At 43.2% G+C, this 20,333-nt stretch overlaps 1 protein-coding gene across 1 annotated transcript in view; it reads left to right on the top strand.

Moving 5' to 3' along the window:
- SLC4A4 (solute carrier family 4 member 4) overlaps positions 1 to 20,333 on the top strand; it is a gene marked incomplete in the record, with an annotated part of 161,559 nt that overhangs the window by 31,048 nt on the left and 110,178 nt on the right. The window contains 1 exon segment of the mRNA XM_087723961.1: positions 14,600 to 14,673. Within this exon segment, the coding sequence (XP_087580087.1) occupies positions 14,601 to 14,673 (73 nt within the window).

The raw sequence follows: 20,333 nt of genomic DNA, 5'->3' as shown, positions 1-20,333 counted from the left end.
AGGGTTTAATTCTCTCTTCCAGATGCTGGCACAGGGACAACATTTTAGAATAGCCTTTAAAAAGAAAACAGACAGGCCTGCTGTAGTATTCTTCCTCCTTTCATTATTTTACGTTTTCTACTTTTTAGGTATAGCCATACTCGGAGGGAGGTTAAACACAAACAGCCAGGAATAGAAAATTCCTCTTAATTTTCTCTTGACTGGTACCAATTCGGACTGGATCACCATTGTTTTACTATTGTAGGAAATTAGCACCTACCACTCTCCTAGAAAAATGAAATATTCTAGGATTAGGGGACTGGAGGCTGAAACATATGAAGAACGGTTGCAGGAACTGGGTAGGTCTAGTTTAATGAAAAGAAGGATTAAGGGAGACATGATAGCAGTCTTCCAATATCTCAGGGGCTGCCACAAAGAAGAGGGAGTCAAGCTATTCTCCAAAGGGCAGAACAAGAAGCAATGGGTGGAAACTAATCAAGGAGAGAAGCAACTTAGAACTGAGGATAAATTTCCTGACAGTCAGAACAATTAATCAGTGGAACAGAAATTGTGATTTCTCCAACACTGGATGTTTTAAAAAGGATGTTGGATATCCATTTGTCTGAAGTGGTGTATGGTCTTCTGCCTAAACAGGGGGTTGGACTAGAAGACCTCCAAGATCCCTTCCAACTCTATTATTCAATTCTATTCTATACTAATTTATCAACTGCAGTGATGCACTTAACCTGGCAAGGAACGTCATAAAATGGGCCAAAGTTTCCTTAACCGTCTTGCTTAGCCATGGAAATTTTGAGCTCAATTGTGTTCATAAGACGAGGGCTACCTGTAACAAACTAGCACTTTCTAGCGTCCCTTGTTTTTACTGCTCAAGAGCTACATCAGAGGTTCTGTGGGTCTCTTCCATAATCTGGACCTTGAACCTGCCATAGATGATTAAGACAGCCTTGGAATTTGCAACTCACAAAGTGTGCTCCTGGATATGTGCAAATTGTTCCACACCTAGAAACACCTAGAAGACTAAGAAGTGCAATTGGGAAAGAATTTGGAACACAAATTGTAAACTAACACAATCAGCAGCACTTAAAGAAAATACATACAAAATGTTTTACCGTTGGCATTTATCACCAACAAGATTGGCTAAAATGTACCCAAACATGAAGCCGACCTGCTGGAAGTGTAAAAAAGTACAAGGGACTTATTATCACATATGGTGGACCTGCCCGGAAACACAGAAATATTGGACAAAGATTTGGAAATGGGTGCAAGAAATTACAGGAGACCAGATAAAATACAAAACCCGAAATCTTTCTACTGGGAATAATCAAAGGGAAATATACAAAGAAAATTAAGTACATATTAACACATCTGCTAACCACAGCTAGAATAGCATTTGCCCAATGCTGGAAACAAAATAACCTCTCTGATGAATTAGTGATATAAAAAAAAATCTTTGGATTGTGCAGAGGTGGACAAATTAACACTGAAATTAAAAGATAAAGAAGAGTCGGAATATTATGGAATTTGGAACAATTGGTACAAATGGCTGCAAAACAAGAATGAAATTAATTAAGCCAAAAAACAATATATATATAAATATATAGAGAACTGTGTATAAAGATGTGTAAATATAGAAGCGAAATATTATATACATGTGCAGGTATGATGACATAACAATGTTGATGTCATGACTGTAAGGTGTTGTAGAAGGATAAAAATAATATAAAAAAAATCTGCTGAATAGAAGCTTCACCCACATAACACCTATCCTCCGCGAGCTGCATTGGCTACCTGTCGATCTCCAGGTACGCTTCAAGGTGCTATTTGTCACCCATAAAGCCCTTCATGGTAGTGGATCTGGGTACTTGAGAGACCGCCTACTGCCAATCACCTCCACTCGACCTATTAGATCCCATAGATTAGGCCTCCTCCGAGTCCCATCTGCCGGTCAATGTCGACTGGCAACCACGCAGAGGAGAGCCTTCTCGGTGGCAGCTCCGACCCTATGGAACGATCTCCCCGTGGAGATTCGTACCCTCACCACCCTCCAGACCTTCCGCACAGCCCTCAAAATCTGGCTATCCCGTCAGGCCTGGGGCTAAAGACTGTAACCCACCCGAATGGTATGAATGTTGTGTTTTTAAATGACGTACTGTCCTACGTGTTAAATGTTTGTTTCCCCCCCCCCTTTTCGAGTTGTAAGCCGCCCTGAGTCCCCCCAGGAAAAAGGGCGGCATATAAATAAACTTTGAAAAAAAAAAGAAAAAAAGAAGAAGACTAAGAAGTGCATGTGAAGCAAATTGGTACCAATGCTGGTGCCCCTGATGCTATCCTGTTTATGCAGCCTTATTTTCCCCAAAAGATAAAACTGAACCCAAGGGAGGGAAGAAGGAAAGATAACGCCAGCCAGCCAGCCATATGGCAAAATATAAGGAAATGGCATTTTGTAAAAACTCAAGGGAAGGAGAGAAAAGGACCTTTTCCCCCCTCAAGGCAAATACACACAATGCATTTTTAGGTAGCATGCAGCTTGTTCCTAAGGCTGTAATTCTTTAATGTGTTGATGCCAGCAGAGCTCAGTCTACAAAGATTTCCATTATGTAACCTGCCTCTTAAAGAGAAAAGCCGATAAAATCTCGGGACTCTTTTATTTTTTTTACTCTCTTTTTTTTTTTTAACCTCTCGACGTTGACGAATTGCAAAAACTCGCAGGAGCGTTTATAACAGGAAAGGAAGAAGCCTATGGAAATGGTTTGTCTTTATTAGGAAAAAAAAAGAGGAGAGAGAGAGGGAGAGATACCCCTGGAATGTATATTTTCCATTCGCCTATTTCAGACTTAGCTTGGATTTGCATCCGACACAGACGCTTGTGTCTCATTGGGGTGGGGGGGTCCATTCAAGAAACCTCTGTAGGAAGTTAGCATCTCACCTAGAAAAAAATGAACTATCCCGGGAAATATTGAAAAGGAAGAATTTTATATTTCCCTGGATCAGAAATGGAGGAACATGTCTTTTAGGCAGGAAGCAGACTCACTCTTAATAGCCCCCCCCCACCTTTGTCAACGGGTCATTTAAAAAGCCTGGGTCAGTCTATTCTACATAACAAAGATCTCCCCCATCAGCTCTGGGGTGATGGGATTGAGGCATGATAGTATTAGCCCTTTATCCATCTCACCACAGGGCACCTGGGAAGAAGCGATGCTCAACCAAACATGGACTCACAGCCTTCAGAGTTGCCCCTGCATGGCCCCGTGGGACACTGACAATCAATCAGAACACAAGAGAGGGCATAAAACCAGGGACTTTCAGCATCTTGCTTTTTTTTTCTTCTTCACCCAACATCTAGAAAGCATGTGATTCTCCCCCTTTTCTGTTCAAAAGCTCAAGCCATGTGGTCCTGTCCACCATTAAAACCATCTTTCCAAGCAGCCTCCATGTTTCCAGTCTCTTTTTCACCCACTTGGAGCCGAACCCAGAAGGACATTTTCTCCCAACACCTCAAGCTGGTATTTTACATTTCAGTTGTTGCAAAGCAGCTTTCCAGTGAATGGGTTCATGATGAAGCGTGCTTAGATCTTAACCTCATTTTACACCTTTTCTAGCCCAGCCTAGTAATATGGAAGGTAGAATGGAATTCTTTATTGGCCAAGTGTGACTGGACACCCAAGGAGTTTCTCTTTGGCGCATATCCTCTCGGTGTACATAAGGAGAATAAAAATACATTCATCGAGAATAAAAAGATACAACACTTTGTGACAGTCAAGGTTACTAAGAAGCTATCAACTGGGAAACAAAACAATATAAATTGTAAAGATGCAAGCAACATGTTTATAGTCATAAGTGGGGAGAGATGGATACTAGGAAGGAAGAGAAGAATAATAGTAATACAGTCTTAGTAAATAATTTGACAGTGTTGTGGGGATGAGTTGTTAAGCGGAGTGATGGCATTTGGGGAAAAAACTGTCCTTGTGTCTAGTTGTTCTGGTGTGCAGTGCCCTATAGAGTCATTTTGAGGATAGGAGTTGAAACAATTTATGTCCAGGATGCGAGGGGTCTGTAGATATTTTCACAGCCCTCTTTTTGACTCGTGCAGTGTGCAGGTTTTCAACGGAAGGCAGGTTGGTAGCAATTGTTTTTTCTGCAGTTCTAATTATCCTCTGAAATCTCTGTCTGTCTTGTTGGGTTGCAGAGCCAAACCAGACAGTTATGCAGATGACAGACTCCATCATCCCTCTGTAGAAAAGAATCAGCAGCCTTTTTCCTCTACCTGTCCTAACCGAAAGCCCTATCAATTGCGGAGCCAACCGGCAACAGGGAGCCGCAGCAGTGGGTTGAAAGAGCCACATGCGGCTCCAGAGCCACAGGTTGCCGACCTCTGAATTAGACCTAGCCAATTGCCTGCAACCCTTCTTCATACGTTTTCAGCCTCCAGCCTCCTAATCATCTTAATTGCTCTCCTCTGCGCTCTTTCCAAATGCCTTTTTTTTTTGGTGACCAAAATTGGACACTGTCTTCCGAAGTGTGATCTTACCAAGTTGTTATCCCTCCATAGGCGGTCAGCCTGGACAGTCCCCAAAAAGTTTTCTTCAAGGACGGATGGGGCCCATTCTCTCTCTCTCTCTACCCCCCCCCCTCCTACAGATTTGACCTCTTCCATCTTGTGGTCCAGTGACCCTGTGCATACTATCCTGCCCTTTTACTACACCGTGATTTTATACGCAGCCCCTGGTGTACGGCTGGAAGGAAGATCCTATTTCACAACAGGGAGGGGCCCCGTCAGAGTGAAGGCTAACGTTTTCTCCTCTCCATGTCTTGACGTAAAGGCTTTTGCAGCTATTAATGGAGCTGCTCCTTCTCTCCCCCCCCACCCTTTCCTTCTCCCACTGATGGCTGAAGGAGTAGCATTTCAATGGAGCCCTTTCATTGGTTAACTCTACCCTTATAGGTATTTCTTAGCTGGTTGACATTCTTTTCAGGAAGTTTTACTTAGAGATTTGTTAAGGTTCCTCTCCCCCCCTCCCCGCAGCTTCTGAAAGCAACTTTTAGCAATTATAGCAATAGTAAGGGTTGTGTTGTTGCTGTTGGTTTTTTCTTGCAATGAGCTGCAACGCCGGTCCATAAGTTTTTACGGCTGTGGCAAGCTCTGAACTTTGATTGTGACACAGAACAGCAATAAACGTTGTGCGTTCCAGGCTCTTGCTCAGGGACGGATACACACACACACACACACACACACACACACACACACACACACACACACACACACAGCAAAGGCGGAAGTCATCGTCTTAGAGAGGAAATTACATAGCTGGAGCGGGAGCCCTAAGCAATTCACAAAAGTGAAACTTTTGCAGGCTTTAGGGCTTGAAAGAGCATGTTTTGAGAAGATCCAGGAGACCGATAAGAGAGAGAAAATACTGTTCAAAAATCAAATCAGAACACTTTGCCTTCACTAAGCCGGTGAGAAATGGGCACAGATTTTGCTGAGCAAGAGGAGTCTTCCTGAGACAAAATGATCATGACATAATTTTTGAAGGTGAGATCCGGCTCTTGAATATTTCACACGGCTATATATATTTAGCACTGAATGGGAATCTATTTCAAATGTTGTGTCTGCGTTTTTATAATTTTGTCTAGGCAGGGCAAAGTTTGTTGAATTCTGCGGCTGGCAGTCTTGAGTATCCTGGTACAGTTTCATCATGAATAGTGTGATTATATTACCTTGCCAGATACAGTACAGAGAGCATTTTATACTGTACCATCTGTTCTAAACTCCCTCTAAAATTAGGGCTGCCAAACTCTGCCATCTCTTTGCATTACCTTTGAAAAGTTGTGCTTCCTTATTCTTTTGATTGGCCGTCCCCACAATTTCTGAACTGTGGTTGGTGACATAACACCACGTTGCTTGGGGTTTTTGGACCATTCTTCGGCTATTACTTGTCGCTGTAGAACAGGGGAGCTCCAAAATTGGTGACTTTTAAGATTTGTGGACTTCAATTCCCCAGCCAACCATGCTGCACTGGGGAATTCTGGGAATTGAAGTCCACAACTCTTAAAAGTGGCCAAGTTTGGAAACCCCTACTGGGGAAGATAGATGTTACACTTACAAGCTAATGATTATTGCTATATTACGGTTTATGTTGGAAGACAAGTCCTTGTGGTTTCAGTTCCAAGTGAGGGAAAAAGACACTGGAGACAGGGAGGCTGCTTGGAAAGATGGTTTTAATGGTGGACAGGACCACATGGCTTGAGCTCCTGAACAGAAAAGGTGGGGAATCACATGCTTCCAGATGTTGGGTGAAGAAGAAAAAGAGAGAGCAATGGGCTTGCTGAGAGTTCCTGGGCTTTTTAGACTCTTTGTTCGGCCCCACCTCTCTGTTTCCTGTTCCTGTGTAAGAAATGCATTCTGATTGGTTTGTCAGACTCCCAGGGGCAGGGTGGGCGTCTTAGCTAACTTTGTAGGTTGTGTGTCTTTTGAGTCCCCAAGCTTGGTTGAGCATTGCTTCTTCCCAGGTGCCCTGTGGTGAGTTTCTGTGGAGGGCTAACCCTACCTTTGTTATGTAGAGTAGGCTGGCTAAGTCTTTTTAGTGGCCCATTGACAAAGGAGGGGGCTATTAAGAGTGAGTTTGCTTCCTGCCTAAAAGCATGTTTCTCCATTTCTGATCCAGGGAAATATAATATTTTGCCTTTCTTAATATTTCCCCGGATCGTTTGTTTTTCTAGGAGAGCGGTGGGTTTTTTTTAAACTTTCTACAGTTATACGGTCAGCCAGATGTGCAGACTGGATTTGGCACTTTTGGTCCGCCAATCCAAGTCCCTTCTCAAGAACCTGGGATAGGCAGATGTTGATGTTGGATGGTATTAAAGGTATTGTCCCAGAGAGTGTAAGCTGTTCTGAGCAAAACTGCCCTTTGCAATTAACTGATAGTGAATTGGTCAATGCCAGTGATGTTCCAGTTGTTTATGAGATCCCACCTAAGACACCTGTTACAATTTCTTTTCTTTTGTCACAGTGGTTCTGTTTCTGCTTTCAGGTCTTTATATTTTGTTATCTTTTCCAGTTCTTTCTCTTCCATTTTACTGTTTTCACGTACTGGCATCTTTATGATTGTTATTATTATTATTTCAACAGTGGAATGCCTTACATGTTTTGATCAAAGTAGCTAGCAAGAGGTCACTCAGAGTTCAGCTGGATCACAATAAATTTTTATTTTAAAACCAACGTTATCTTTGGATCAGTTTACAAAACAATAATAAATAAATTTTGGGAGGCCTTTGCGTTGCTGAGGTTTAATATCTTAAACTTTTATTTGTAACTATTATTATAGTATACTCATATATTATGAGTATGTATATTATAATGTACTCGTGTGTTATATACTCATAACTATTGCAACTCTTGCAAAACCTCCCAGTGCTGAAAGGCATTGTAAAAAAGGGAAGTGGTGAATTTGAGAGATCCCCATTTTCCTCTATTGTAAGTTTACTGAGACATTTGTAATGAGCTATTAACACCTCTTAGCTCTATTGTAAGTTTCACTAAGGCATTCTTAATGGGTTATTAACACCTCTTAGTGGTCCCCAGTTTTCATGCTGAATAGAACAGTTCTATGCACAACTTATTCTAGCAGATAAAAGATCTCAAGATAATTTGCGCAGCTTGTAAAACTTTTTCCCCTTGTTGACAGCAAAATAGAACGAGCACGATAAGAGGCCTTTTTATTACGTGTATGCTAGATTGTATTTTATATTGTATCCCTTTTTTTTTATACAGTCTGGGGTTATGACCTGTAATAAAGTAAAATAAAAGTAGATAATTCATGAAAACAAAGTGGCGTTGCTTTAACTAAAGTGAAATAAATCAAAATGAAAATGCAGACTGAGGAAATAACTGGATAATTCCCACTGAATACAATTATCAGTAAAGGTTCCCCTTGCACATATGTGCTAGTCGTTCCCGACTCTAGGGGGCGGTGCTCATTTCTGTTTCAAAGCCCAAGAGCCAGCATTGTCCAAAGACGTTTCCGTGGTCATGTGGCCGGCATGACTCAACGCTGAAGGCGCACGGAACGCTGTTACCTTCCCACCAAAGGTGGTCCCTATTTTTCTACTTGCATTTTTGCATTCTTTCAAACTGCTCGGTTGCCAGAATCTGGGACAAGTCACGGGAGCTCACTCGGTTACGCGATGCTAGGGATTCGAACCGCCGAACTGCTGACCTTCCTGATTGACAAGCTCAGCATTTTAGCCACTGAACCACCGTGTCCCTAACAGCTTAATAGTTGCCTGTTAATATTTGGAAAGGTTAGGGTTCTTTGCAAGACCCAACTGATTTATGTTTTAATCTTTTAAAAAGTGGGAGTCGTACCGTTAGAAAACTTTTGACATCACTGCTAGTTTCAAAAGCCGCACACAGATACACTATATTGCCAAAAGTATTCACTCCCCCATCCAAATAATCAGAATCAGGTGCTCCAATCACTTCCATGGCCACAGGTGTATAAACTCAAGTACCCAGGCATGCAGACTGTTTTTACAAACATTTGTGAAAGGATGGGTCACTCTCAGGAGCTCAGTGAATCCCAGCATGGAACTGTGATAAGATGCCACCTGTGCAACAAGTCCAGTCATGATATTTCTTCGCTCCTAAATATTCCAAAGTCAGCTGTATTATAAGAACGTGGGAGTGTTTGGGAACGACAGCAACTCAGCCACGAAGTGGTAGGCCACGTAAACTCGTCCAACATCAGTGCGTGACCTCACAAATGCGCTTCTGGGAGAATGGTCAAAAATCCCCATAAACACACTCCCGAACCTTGTGGGCAGCCTTCCCAGAAGAGTTGAAGCTGTTATAGCTGCAAAGGGTGGACCGACGTCATATTGAACCCTATGGATTAGCAATAGCAATAGCAGTTCGACTTATATACCGCTTCATAGGGCTTTCAGCCCTCTCTAAGCGGTTTACAGAGTCAGCATATTGCCCCCACAGTCTGGGTCCTCATTTCACCCACCTCGGAAGGATGGAAGGCTGAGTCAAGGTGGCGCAGTGGTTAAATGCAGCACTGCAGGCTACTTCAGCTGACTGCAGTTCTGCAGTTCAGCTGTTCAAATCTCACCGGCTCAGGGTTGACTCAGCCTTCCATCCTTCCGAGGTGGTAAAATGAGGACCCGGATTGGGGGCAATATGCTGACTCTGTAAACCGCTTAGAGAGGGCTGAAAGCCCTATGAAGCGGTATATAAGTCTAACTGCTATTGCTATTGCTATTGAGTCAACCTTGAGCCGGTGAGATTAGAACCGCTGAACTGCAGATAACAGTCAGATGAAGTGGCCTGCAGTACTGCACCCTAACCACTGCGCCACCTCGGCTCTTCCAGATTAGGAATGGGATATCACTTACAGCAAGTTCATATGCGAATAAAGGCAGGGGAGTGAATACTTTTGGCAATATAGTGTACACACACATGGAACTGAGTAAACACTAATTCTTCAGATGCTTCCTCATTAATTTTTTTTTTATGAATGATCTTGTGGGAGAAAGAGATTCTTTTTCTTCATGATCATACATCAGTGGGGCGGGGAGGGGTGAGAAAGGAAATGACTTGATGATGAATAATTTTTCCAGTGAAACTTACCATCACGGTGATTTGTGTTAGCAGCGCATTTGATTGGTATTAAAAGTTTAAATGAGAATATATATATATATTCTACTCTTACTGGGATTTGAACTAGGTATGGCTAGCTGATGAGAGCTAGATCGCTTGAAATAGATCTATACTAGTCTCCCTTTATTTATTTATCAGCACAAATACAACAAATGTAACAAAAAGGCAACAGTAAAAATATTGGGTTTCTGCCTGGATGGTCTCTTGTGATGAGCCAAAGGACAGAGAATGGAAGTAGTGATCTTCCTCCCATATTTGGGCATACCGGGGGTTGTAAAATCTAATATATATATATATTTTCAAGGCTGTGATGAATTGTTTGGCCGAAAGATGGCAGCACTCTGTCTATTTAAGCTGTTTTTTTGTTCTCTAGAGAAATTGTTCTGTTTTTGTAAGGCTTTTTTGGGGGGGGTGGGGGAAACGGGGGACAATTTGCTTTTAAACTCTGCTGGGTTTGCTTCACACCAATCAAAGAAAATATTAGTTTTCCTCAGTGTTTGCAGGAGTCTTAATTAAGTGCAAATTGTTGTTCTCGTATTCTGCAGAACCCACGTTTTAGCTTTTAGTTCGCGATAATTTCTATGCCTTTAGAACAGCAGTCACCAACTGGTGGTCCGTGAGAAAATTTTGGTGGTCCGCAGAAAAATTAGTTGCATTTTTTTATTGCGCTAAATCAGGGGTCCTCAAAATACGCCCCCTGGGCCGGATATGAACACTTGTATTGCTGTAGAGAGTCTCCCCCTCGGCAAGCAAAGTCAGTGGAGAAGGCAGATTCACTTAACAGCCCCTGAGAATCAGATAACAGCAGGCAGCTATCTGCAAGTTCCCCCCACCAATACATTCACTCTAAGATCGCCATTGACTGTAAAGTTAGTAACACAGTTATTAAGTGAATCGGCTGTCCCTTCCCCATTGAATTTGCTAATCAGAAGGTCAAGATCAAGATCACGTCAAGTGTTAATACCACTTTATAATGCCTTGATAAGGCCACACTTGGAATCCTGCATCCAGTTTTGGTCACCAGGATGTAGAAAAGATGTTAAGACTCCAGAAAGAGTGCAGAGAAGAGCAACAAAGAGGATTAGGGGACTGCAGGCTAAAACATATGAAGAACGGTTGCAGGAACTGGGTATGTCTAGTTTTATGAAAAGAAGGACCAAGGGAGACATGATAGCAGTCTTCCAATATTTGAGGAGTTGCCACAAAGAAGAGGGAGTCAAGCTATTCTCCAAAGCACCTGAAGGCAGGACAAGAAGCAATGGGTGGAAACTAATCAAGGACAGAAGCAACTTAGAACTAAGGAGAAATTTCCTGACAGTTAGAATAATTAACCAGTGGAACAACTTGCCTCCAGAAGTTGTGAAGGCTCCAACACTGGAAGTTTTTAAGAAGATGTTGGATCACCATTTGTCTGAAGTGGTGTAGGGTTTCCTGCCTAAGCATGGGGTTGGACTAGAAGACCTCCAAGGTCCCTTCCAACTCTGTTATTCTATTCTATGGTTGCAAAAGATAGATCACATAACCACCATAAACATAAATCAGTTGCCAAGTGTCTGTATTTTGATCACGTGACCCATGGGGATGCTGCAACCACCTTAAACTTTGGAAAGTGATCGTAAGTCACTTTTTTTCAGTATTGAACTTTATAACTTTAAACCTGCCACTTAATGAACCGCTGTAAGTCGAGGGCCTGCTGCATGCCTGCCCTTCTTCTCTTATTTATTATTGTGAGTTGAGAAGAAGCGATGAGATGCGTATACTTGAGAGGCACGGAAGAGGAAAGGGGAGACAGGAAGGACTGTATAAAATATTGATATAGGCTACGTGTTGGTGTGTGTGCGTAATCCTCAAATGTCAGATTGCCTTAAGGGCGACGTGATACGCAGTGTTGTCTTGCCACAAAAAGTGTCCTTTGCTGGTGTTAAGAGCCTGGTTGCGTTCATTCAGACCTTTATTTTGTTTTATTTATTTTGTCAACCATGTATAAGATAACAAACATAAGTATAAACAGGATTATGAATACATGAAATAGATACGAATAAGGGGGGACAGTAGGACAGGGACGGTAGGCCCGTTGGTGGGCTTATGCATGCCCCTTACAGACCTCTTAGGAATGGGGTGAGGTTGGGGGGGGAGGGGGGGAGAGAGGGGAGTTTACTAAGTTGGAGGAGGGGTGTTGGACTTTAAGGTATTATGATTGTACATGTATACTGCTATTTTTTTCTTTTTCATGTATATTGAAATGGAATTTTAAATACCATAAGTAGAGTAGAAAATGATGGAGGGAAGACAGGATGTAGAAGACTTGGAAGCAGAGGAGAGAAGAAAGATAGGAAGAGAGGGATAGGAGAGAGGGTGAAGGGGGAAGATGAGGTGTATAAGGAGGAGTGGTAAGGGGAGAGAGGAGAAGGAGAAAGGAAGGGGAAGTAGAGGAGAAAATGATGGAGGGAAGATAGGATGTAGAAGAGTGGGAAGCAGAGGAGAGAAGAAAGATAGGAAGAGAGGGATAGGAGAGAGGGTGAAGGGGGAAGATGAGGTGTATAAGGAGGAGTGGTAAGGGGAGAGAGGAGAAGGAGAAAGGAAGGGGAAGTAGAGGAGAAAATGATGGAGGGAAGACAGGATGTAGAAGAATGGGAAGCAGAAAAGAGAAGAAAGATAGGAAGAGAGGGATAGGAGAGAGGGGGAAGGGGGAAGATGAGGTGTATAAGGAGGAGTGGTAAGGGGAGAGAGAAGAAGGAGAAAGGAAGGGGAAGTAGAGTAGAAAATGATGGAGGGAAGACAGGATGTAGAAAGGGGGAGGAGAGAGGGGGAGGAAAGTGTCGGATAAGGTATAAATATGGTGTATGGAGAGCAGAAGAGCCAATAACTGGGTTTTTCTTTTTCTTTTTTCCCTTTGGTAATTGATGGTAAGATGAATTGATGTAATTAATAATACAACATGATATTGACTATGTAATAGTATGCGTGTGATTATATGCTATGAAATGGAAAAATTAAAACTTTCTATGTGGATAGAAAAAAAAATTAAATTAAAAAATGTAAAAAAAAAATAAAAAAAGTAAAATTAAAATTAAGGAATGGGGTGAGGTCCACGGTAGACAGTCTCAGATTAAATTTTGGAGGGTTGGGGTGGGGATGAAACCACAGAGCCGGGTAGAACATTCCAGGCGTTGACCGCTCTGTTGCTGAAGTCGCATTTTCTGCAATCGGGTTTTGGAGCGGTTTACCTTGAGTTTGCATCGATTGTGTCCTCGTGTATGGTTGCAACTGAAGCTGAAGTAGCCATTGACAGGTAGGACAATGTAGCAGACAATTCTGTGTCCTAGGCTCAGTTCAGACCGAAGGTGGCGTATTTCTAGGTTGTCCAAGCCCAAAATTTCGAGCCTGGGGGTGCAAGGGATTCTGTTGGGAGCAGAGGAGGGGAGGACTCTTCCCGTGAAATACCTCTGGACTCGCTCCGTTGTGTTAATGTCTGATAAGGCAGTGTGGGTTCCAGACAGATGAGCTGTATTCGAGGATTGGTCTGGCAAAGGTTTTGCATGCCCTAGTTTGCAGTAGAAGCTTCACAAGATTAGGTGAACAACTCTTAATGCCTTTTTGGCAACGCCGTTACGGTGAGCTCTGGGGCTTAGTTCGTTTGAGATGAGGACTCCAAGGTCCTTGACAGGGTGAGGATCCTTCCACGAGGTCGTATCCGCCCAGCTTGTGTTTGGTGTTCTGGTGTTGAAAGAAATGTCCTTTTGGGTTCAACTCCAAGTGGGGAAGAAGACACTGGAGACATGGAGGCTGCTTGGAAAGATGGTTTATTGTTGGACAGGGCCACAAAGCTTGAGCCCTGAACAGAAAAGGTGATCACATGCTTCAGTGTTGGTGGAGAAGAAGAGAAGGGCTGAGGGAGGGGCTTGCTAGGCTTTTTATACCCTGTTTAGTCCCACCTCTCTGTTTCCTGTTCCTGTGTAAGAAATGTATTCTGACTGGTTGTCAGACTCCCATGGTGCCATGGCTACTCTCTAGGCTGTGATGAGTTCTCAGTTGCCTTGTGGTCAGTTGAGTAATATCCCTTCCCCCTACAGCTGCAGTGAGCAGAAGTCTTTATTATGTAAAGTGGGCTAGCCTGGCCATCTTAATGGCCCATTAGCTGGGGATGGGCAGAAAGCTACAGGCAACTATTCTGTCTTTTGAAACATCTTTCTTTTCACATCCAGAGAAATATTCTGCCTTTTCAATATTTCCTAGGATATTTCATTTTTTCTGGGAGAGGGCTGGGTGATAAACTTCCCACACTGGTTTTTATTTTTTTTTGCCAATGTGTAAGGCAGAGCATTTGTTGGTTGAGATTTGGAGTTGGCCATTCTGACACGTAGCCCAGGTCTCTTTGTAGGCCAGCAGCATTGTTGGTGGTACTGAATAATTTCACATCATCGGGCGAGCATGGACCTTCTGTTCTGCTCACGATCGTTAGCAGATAGTCTTCTCCTCTGCAGGGAGCCCTTGTTGCAAACACACCACTCGTGTGCCTTCTGTGCGTCTGCCTTTCTTGCTCCTCTCTCTCTCCCCGGTGGCTTTCTTTCTTTTTTTAAATTGGAGGAAAGAAAGAGAAACCCTACTCCACTTTGATTCCTGCTCCCTGCTCCCTCGCTCTCTCCCTCCCTCACCCACCATCAGTTGATCAGAAGGTTCGGAGCTGAGCCGGCGGTGAGCTGGCCCAGAAGAGCATCCTCGTTAAAAAATAAAAATAAAAAGAGAGAGGAAAAAGTCGGAACGAAGGTGTGGCATTGTCAGAAGGAAACGAGATTCTGCTCTGCTCTCTTCTTCGTTAACATGAGCAACAGCTGAGCGTTAATCTCCGGGAGGAGTTGGTCCGGTTCAGGCAGCTGTCTCTCCAGGAGTTTAGAAGCTTTCTCCACGCTACTCATTCTTTGTCTTCTGCCATTGCAGGATGGAGGATGAAGCCGTACTGGACAGAGGGGCATCCTTCGTTAAGCACGTCTGCGATGACGAGGAAGTAGAAGGTAAGAGTCTGTCTCCTCTTGGGAGCATTAAGGTGAATGTTGAATGTTTATTTCATTTATATGCCGCCCTTTTCCCCCCCGAAGGGGGACTCAGGGCGGCTCACAACTCAAACCAGGGAAGGGGGATACAAACAAATTAACAACAACACAAAACAATACATGATTTAAAAACACGCAACAATCATACCATTCGAGACGGGGGCAACGGCTCTTTAGCCCCAGGCCTGTCGGAACAGCCAGGTTTTAAGGGCTTTGCGGGAGGCCTGGAGGGTGGTGAGGGTGCGAATCTCCACGGGGAGTTCGTTCCAGAGGGTCGGAGCAGCCACAGAGAAGGCTCTCCTCCGGGTAGTCGCCAGTCGACACTGGCCGGCGGATGGAATTCGGAGGAGGCCTAATCTGTGGGATCTAATCGGTCTGGTGGAGGTGATCGGCAGCAGGCGGTCTCTCAAGTACCCAGGTCAGCTGTTTCCTTCCCAAAAGGCCTTTTCCAGGGCTCAGGAGTGTGAATGTGAAACATTCTACAAGTGGGGTTTGTATAAACATTAGCCTAGAACCGTGATGGCAAACCTATGACATGCGTGGCCCAGGTGGCACACGGAGCCATGTTTGCTGGCACGCCAGCTATCAGCTCCGGCACTCATGCGCGAACCGGACAGCTGATTTTTCCATTCTGGAGGGCCGCGAGAGGCCGTTTTCGCCTTCCCCAGGTTCCGTCTCCAGACGCTGGGGAGGGCGAAAAACAGCCCCAACGAGCCAACCGGAAGTTGGCTCCCGAACTTAAAAGATCCTGGGCGAAGAAAAAGGGGCAGAGATGCTGAGAGTGCCTGGGTTTTATGCCCTCTCTGGGCTTTTGAATTTGAGCATGTATTCTGATTGGTTTTCAGATTCCCATGGAGCCATGCAGGGGGTAACTTTGTAGGGTGTTTTTTTGAGTCTCAAGTTTGGTTGAGCCTTGCTTGGACGATGATGTAATGAGAGAGCTTTGGGCAATTCCTACTATGGCTCTCTGCCTGAAGGAGGTAAATCTTTGTTATGTAGAGTAGACTGGCCCAGGCCTTATTAATGGCCCATTGACAAAGATGGTGGGGTTGGGGGCTGAATTTCTGCCTCCCCTTCAGGGGAAATATTCTGCCCTTTTAATATTTTCTAAAATACCATATTTTTCGGACTATAAGACGCACCAGAACATAAGACGCACCATGATTTTGAAGAGGTAATTTTTTTAAAAAAGTGTTTGCACTCTGCAGGCCTCCCAAACCCTCTGCACACCTCATTTTTCTTTAAAAAAAAAAGGGGCATGCAGAGCTTTGGGAGGCTTGTAGGGGGCTCCTGGGGGCTGGGGGGGCCAAAAACGAGCAAAAATGGCCTCTTTTTTGCTCATTTCTGCCTTCCCCAGCCCCCAGGAGCACTTTGAAAACCTCCCAAACTCTCTGCATGTCCATTTTTGCAAAGGGGGCAGAGTTTCGGTAGGCCAAAAAATGCTGTATTCAGTGTATAAGACGCACCCAGATTTTCACCCTTTTTTGGGGGGTGGAAGGTGCGTCTTATACGCCGAACAATACGGTACCTCATTTTCCTAGGAGATGGGTGGGTGCTAACTTCCTACAGTTCATTAAACCATTGCCTTGTTAGTTTTCATTCTTCGGAACTCATACTCACTCTGATAATGGAATAAAACATCCAGAGATTTGTCCCTGTTAGTTCCTTGCACAGGGCGTTGAGAAGGAATAGTTTTCATTTGCGTCCTGGCAAATTCCTTTCTCAATAGGAAAAATGGTGCTACATTCCTAATGTGGTGGAGTTTTGGATGTGTATCACCAGATAACCCAATTTGGCAAGGAATTGAAAAGATTTGAAGGCCCTACCTTTTATCCTTTTTTTGATAAGGTTTTAGGCAGTTTTGTAATATGGCTTTACAGAGAATGAAGGGCTCCAGATTTAGAAAGAGTGCAGAGGAGAGCCACAAAGAGGATTAGGGGACTGGAGGCTAAAACATATGAAGAACGGTTGCAGGAACTGGCTATGTCCAGTATAATGAAAAGAAGGACTAGGGGAGACATGATAGCAGTCTTCCAATATCTCAGGGGTTGCCACAAAGAAGAGGGAGTCAAACTATTCTCCAAAGCACCTGAGGGCAGGACAAGAAGCAATCGATGGAAACTATTCAAGGAGAGAAGCAACTTAGAAGTAAGGAGAAATTTCCTGACAGTTAGAAGAATTAATCAGTGGAACAGAAGTTGCCTCCAGAAGTTTTGAATGCTCCAACACTGGAAGTTTTTAAGAAGAGATTGGATATCCCTTTGTCTGAAGTAGTGTAGGGTTTCCTGCCTAAGCAGAGGGTTGGACTAGAAGACCTTCAAGGTCCTTTCCAACTCTGTTATTCTATTCTTTTCTATTTCACAAACTGGTTGCCGGAATTTGAAAAGGAAACCAGAAAGGTTAACAATAGCAATAGCAATAGCAGTTAGACTTATATACCGCTTCATAGGGCTTTCAGCCCTCTCTAAGCGGTTTACAGAGTCGGCATATTGCCCCCACAGTCTGGGTCCTCATTTCACCCACCTCAGAAGGATGGAAGGCTGAGTCAACCTTGAGCCGGTGAGATTTGAACCGCTGAACTGCAGATAACAGTCAGCTGAAGTGGCCTGCAGTACTGCACCCTAACCACTGCGCCACCTCGGTTCATGTTTTTTTTTTTTAAATCCCTTTAACAAGAAGGAGAGGGAGGCAGTGGCTAAGATGCCGAGCTTGTCGATCAGAAAGGTCGCCAGTTCGAATCCCTAGCGCCGCATAACGGAGTGAGCTCCCGTGACTTGTCCCAGCTTCTGCCAACCTAGCAGTTCGAAAGAATACAAAAATGCAAGTAGAAAAATAGGGACCACCTTTGGTGGGAAGGGAACAGCGTTCCATGTGTCTTCGGCGTTTAGTCATGCCGTCCACATGACCATGGAGAAGTCTTCGGACAGCGCTGGCTCTTCAGCTTTGAAACGGAGATGAGCAACGCCCCCTAGAGTCAGGAACAACTAGGACATATGTGCCAGGGGAACCTTTACCTTTTTAACAAGAAGGATGGATGCTGAATAGCTGCTGAGATTGATCCAAAGGGTTAATTAGAATGCTTTGTTAGGCTGCCAAGTAGATTACGGTGACTTCCAGTAATGAGAAGCTAAATGAACCACAAATCACTTGTAATTTTTAATGGGTGGTGCATTCATCAGATCCAAAGCTTCGAGGCTCTTTATCTTTATCCTTTTCTCTCTCTCTCAGGAACTGCATTCTTTCCAGGTACGGTTGAAAATGCTGGATGTAATTTGTACAGCTTTCTGTGGCTGGAGCACAAGCAGATTGTCTTAACAATGCTTGTTTCTTTACTTTCTTTATGATAATAAGATAAGAGTTTCTGGAGAAGTTTAATTTGAGAGAGAGACAGAGAGAGGGAGGGAGGGAGGGAGAGAGAGGGAGAGAGAGAATAATTGATCTGCTGACATAATTAACATAATTTTTCAAGAACAGTTTAACAAACGTTTAAAAGATCAAAATTGAACAGTGGCTAAGATGAAAACCTATAATAACCACGGTTTCTTTTCATTGTGGAAATACAAAGCAGAGAGAAATATTGCCAGCATCCTGGGGCCCTGCACTTTAAACCATTTCCAGTTCAATCCTACGCAACTCTTCATTTCCAAAATCCAGAAAGGTCAAAAACATTCCAAGAAAAATCTGAAAGACATTCTCATGCATCCCAAGGGGGATAAAAAAGAATAGAGTAACAAAACTTCTTTCACAGTAGAAGAAATGCTAGACGTAACATTCATCTAAGACAGAGGTGTCCAATCTTGGCCACTTTAAAAACTATGAACCAACTCCCAGAATTCCCCATGCTGGCTGAGGAATTCTGGGAGCTGAAGTCCACAAGTTTTAAAGTGGCCAAGGTTGGAAACCTCTGTCTTAGATCAATAGATGGTTGTGTGCAATAGTTTAAGAGGCTGTTGATCTTCCTTTCCTTTCCTTTCCTTTCCTTTCCTTTCCTTTCCTTTCCTTTCCTTTCCTTTCCTTTCCTTTCCTTTCCTTTCCTTTCCTTTCCTTTCCTTTCCTTTCCTTTCCTTTCCTTTCCTTCCCTTCCCTTCCCTTCCCTTCCCTTCCCTTCTCCTTCCTTCCTTCCTTCCTTCCTTCCTTCCTTCCTTCCTTCCTTCCTTCCTTCCTTCCTTCCTTCCTTCCTTCCTTCTTTCTTTCTTTCTTTCTTTCTTTCTCTTTCTCTGCTGCTTTTTAGCTAGAGGGCTGTCTAACTCCTTCCTGGAACCTTTTTGCAATTTGAGGTTCTTCTATTGCAACATTCTTGGCTGTGGTTTGTAGCTGGCACAACTTAATCCCAAAGTTTTTTCAGCCAGCCATTGTCTCTATCCCAACTAGGAGGAAGCAACCTGCTGCTTCTTAGATCTCCAGCCAGTCCATTAAAGCAACAGTTCCCCTTTAAATTATACTCTTTCTGGTTTTCCAAATGTTACATCAGGAGAGAAGTTAAGGAGGGGAAAGTCTCCTTCCTGGTGGTTTGTATACAAGTCGGTAACACCGTTGGTACCAATGCTATGCAGGGCAAGCCACTGCATAGAAAAAGAAAGCAAATCCCACTCCTTACTAGCATTGATGATGTTACCTAGTTGGGTAATGAAACGTCAGCAAGGAAAGAGCATATGAAAAGCTCTTTTTTCCCCCTAAGCCAATCCCTTTGTTACTTTCCTCATTTTTGCAACTTCAGATTGATAAACCTGTGGGCCAAAGGCCTCTATTTCTCAGTGGCAAAGCTGCTGTGGGAAATGCCTTTATGCATTAATTGGACTGACATATATAAATAGTAATGTATAAAACATTTCTAAGCTGAGGGACTACCTGTAATGCAGTTGAGTTTTTCTGCAAGGACAAACCCCCTTTTATTTTGATGTACTTTAACTTTGCAAAAGGCCTTTACATTTGATTTATTTGTATGGTATCTGCAGATCCTTCATTATAGTCCTTGAGGTAAATGGTGAAGATAAAATTCGTTTTAACTTTTTTCCCCCCTTAAATAAGTTCCGTGATTATTAATTCTACTGGACTCTTTAAGTTGTTTTATTGGCACTTAAATTGTAAATTAATTAGTAATGTGGCTTATCTGGTTTTAGACGAGACTAGGAATTGATTAACACTCCTATTTTTATAGTTATAATTGGTTTTAAGTGAGACGATGTATTGATTAACACCCCTACTTTTATGGTTATAACTGCTTCCTAATAGTTTAGATTTTTTAGAAATGTTAATAGGCAGACATAGATTAACAACGGGAATTATTTACGGGAAGTATTTACGGGGGGAAACGTAGGTTGCAAATTTGTTTTTAAAAGCTATAAAAACATCTTTATAACTATTCTTGCCTAAAAGATATTTATGAAATATTTTTAAATAAAGTACAATGTTAGAAAAAAAAAGGAAAACTGGATAAAAGCAGCAGAAGTTTGAACATCGGTTAAATGTTGAAAATTAATGGTAGTGGATCGGTACACAAAATACAGCATAGTCCCTTGAGGTGGGGACCCCACCACATTTAATAATAACCCCTACTTAAATCCTGTTTGTGGGATGCGGTGGCTCAGTGGCTAAGACTCTGAGCTTGTCAATCAGAAAGG

The sequence above is a fragment of the Thamnophis sirtalis genome, unplaced genomic scaffold (genome assembly GCF_051295495.1).
Source record: "Thamnophis sirtalis isolate CommonGarterSnake01/CBP01778 unplaced genomic scaffold, rThaSir2_p1.2 scaffold_10, whole genome shotgun sequence".
Classification (NCBI taxonomy): domain Eukaryota; kingdom Metazoa; phylum Chordata; class Lepidosauria; order Squamata; family Natricidae; genus Thamnophis; species Thamnophis sirtalis.
This window is presented reverse-complemented; position numbering and strand designations above follow the sequence as displayed.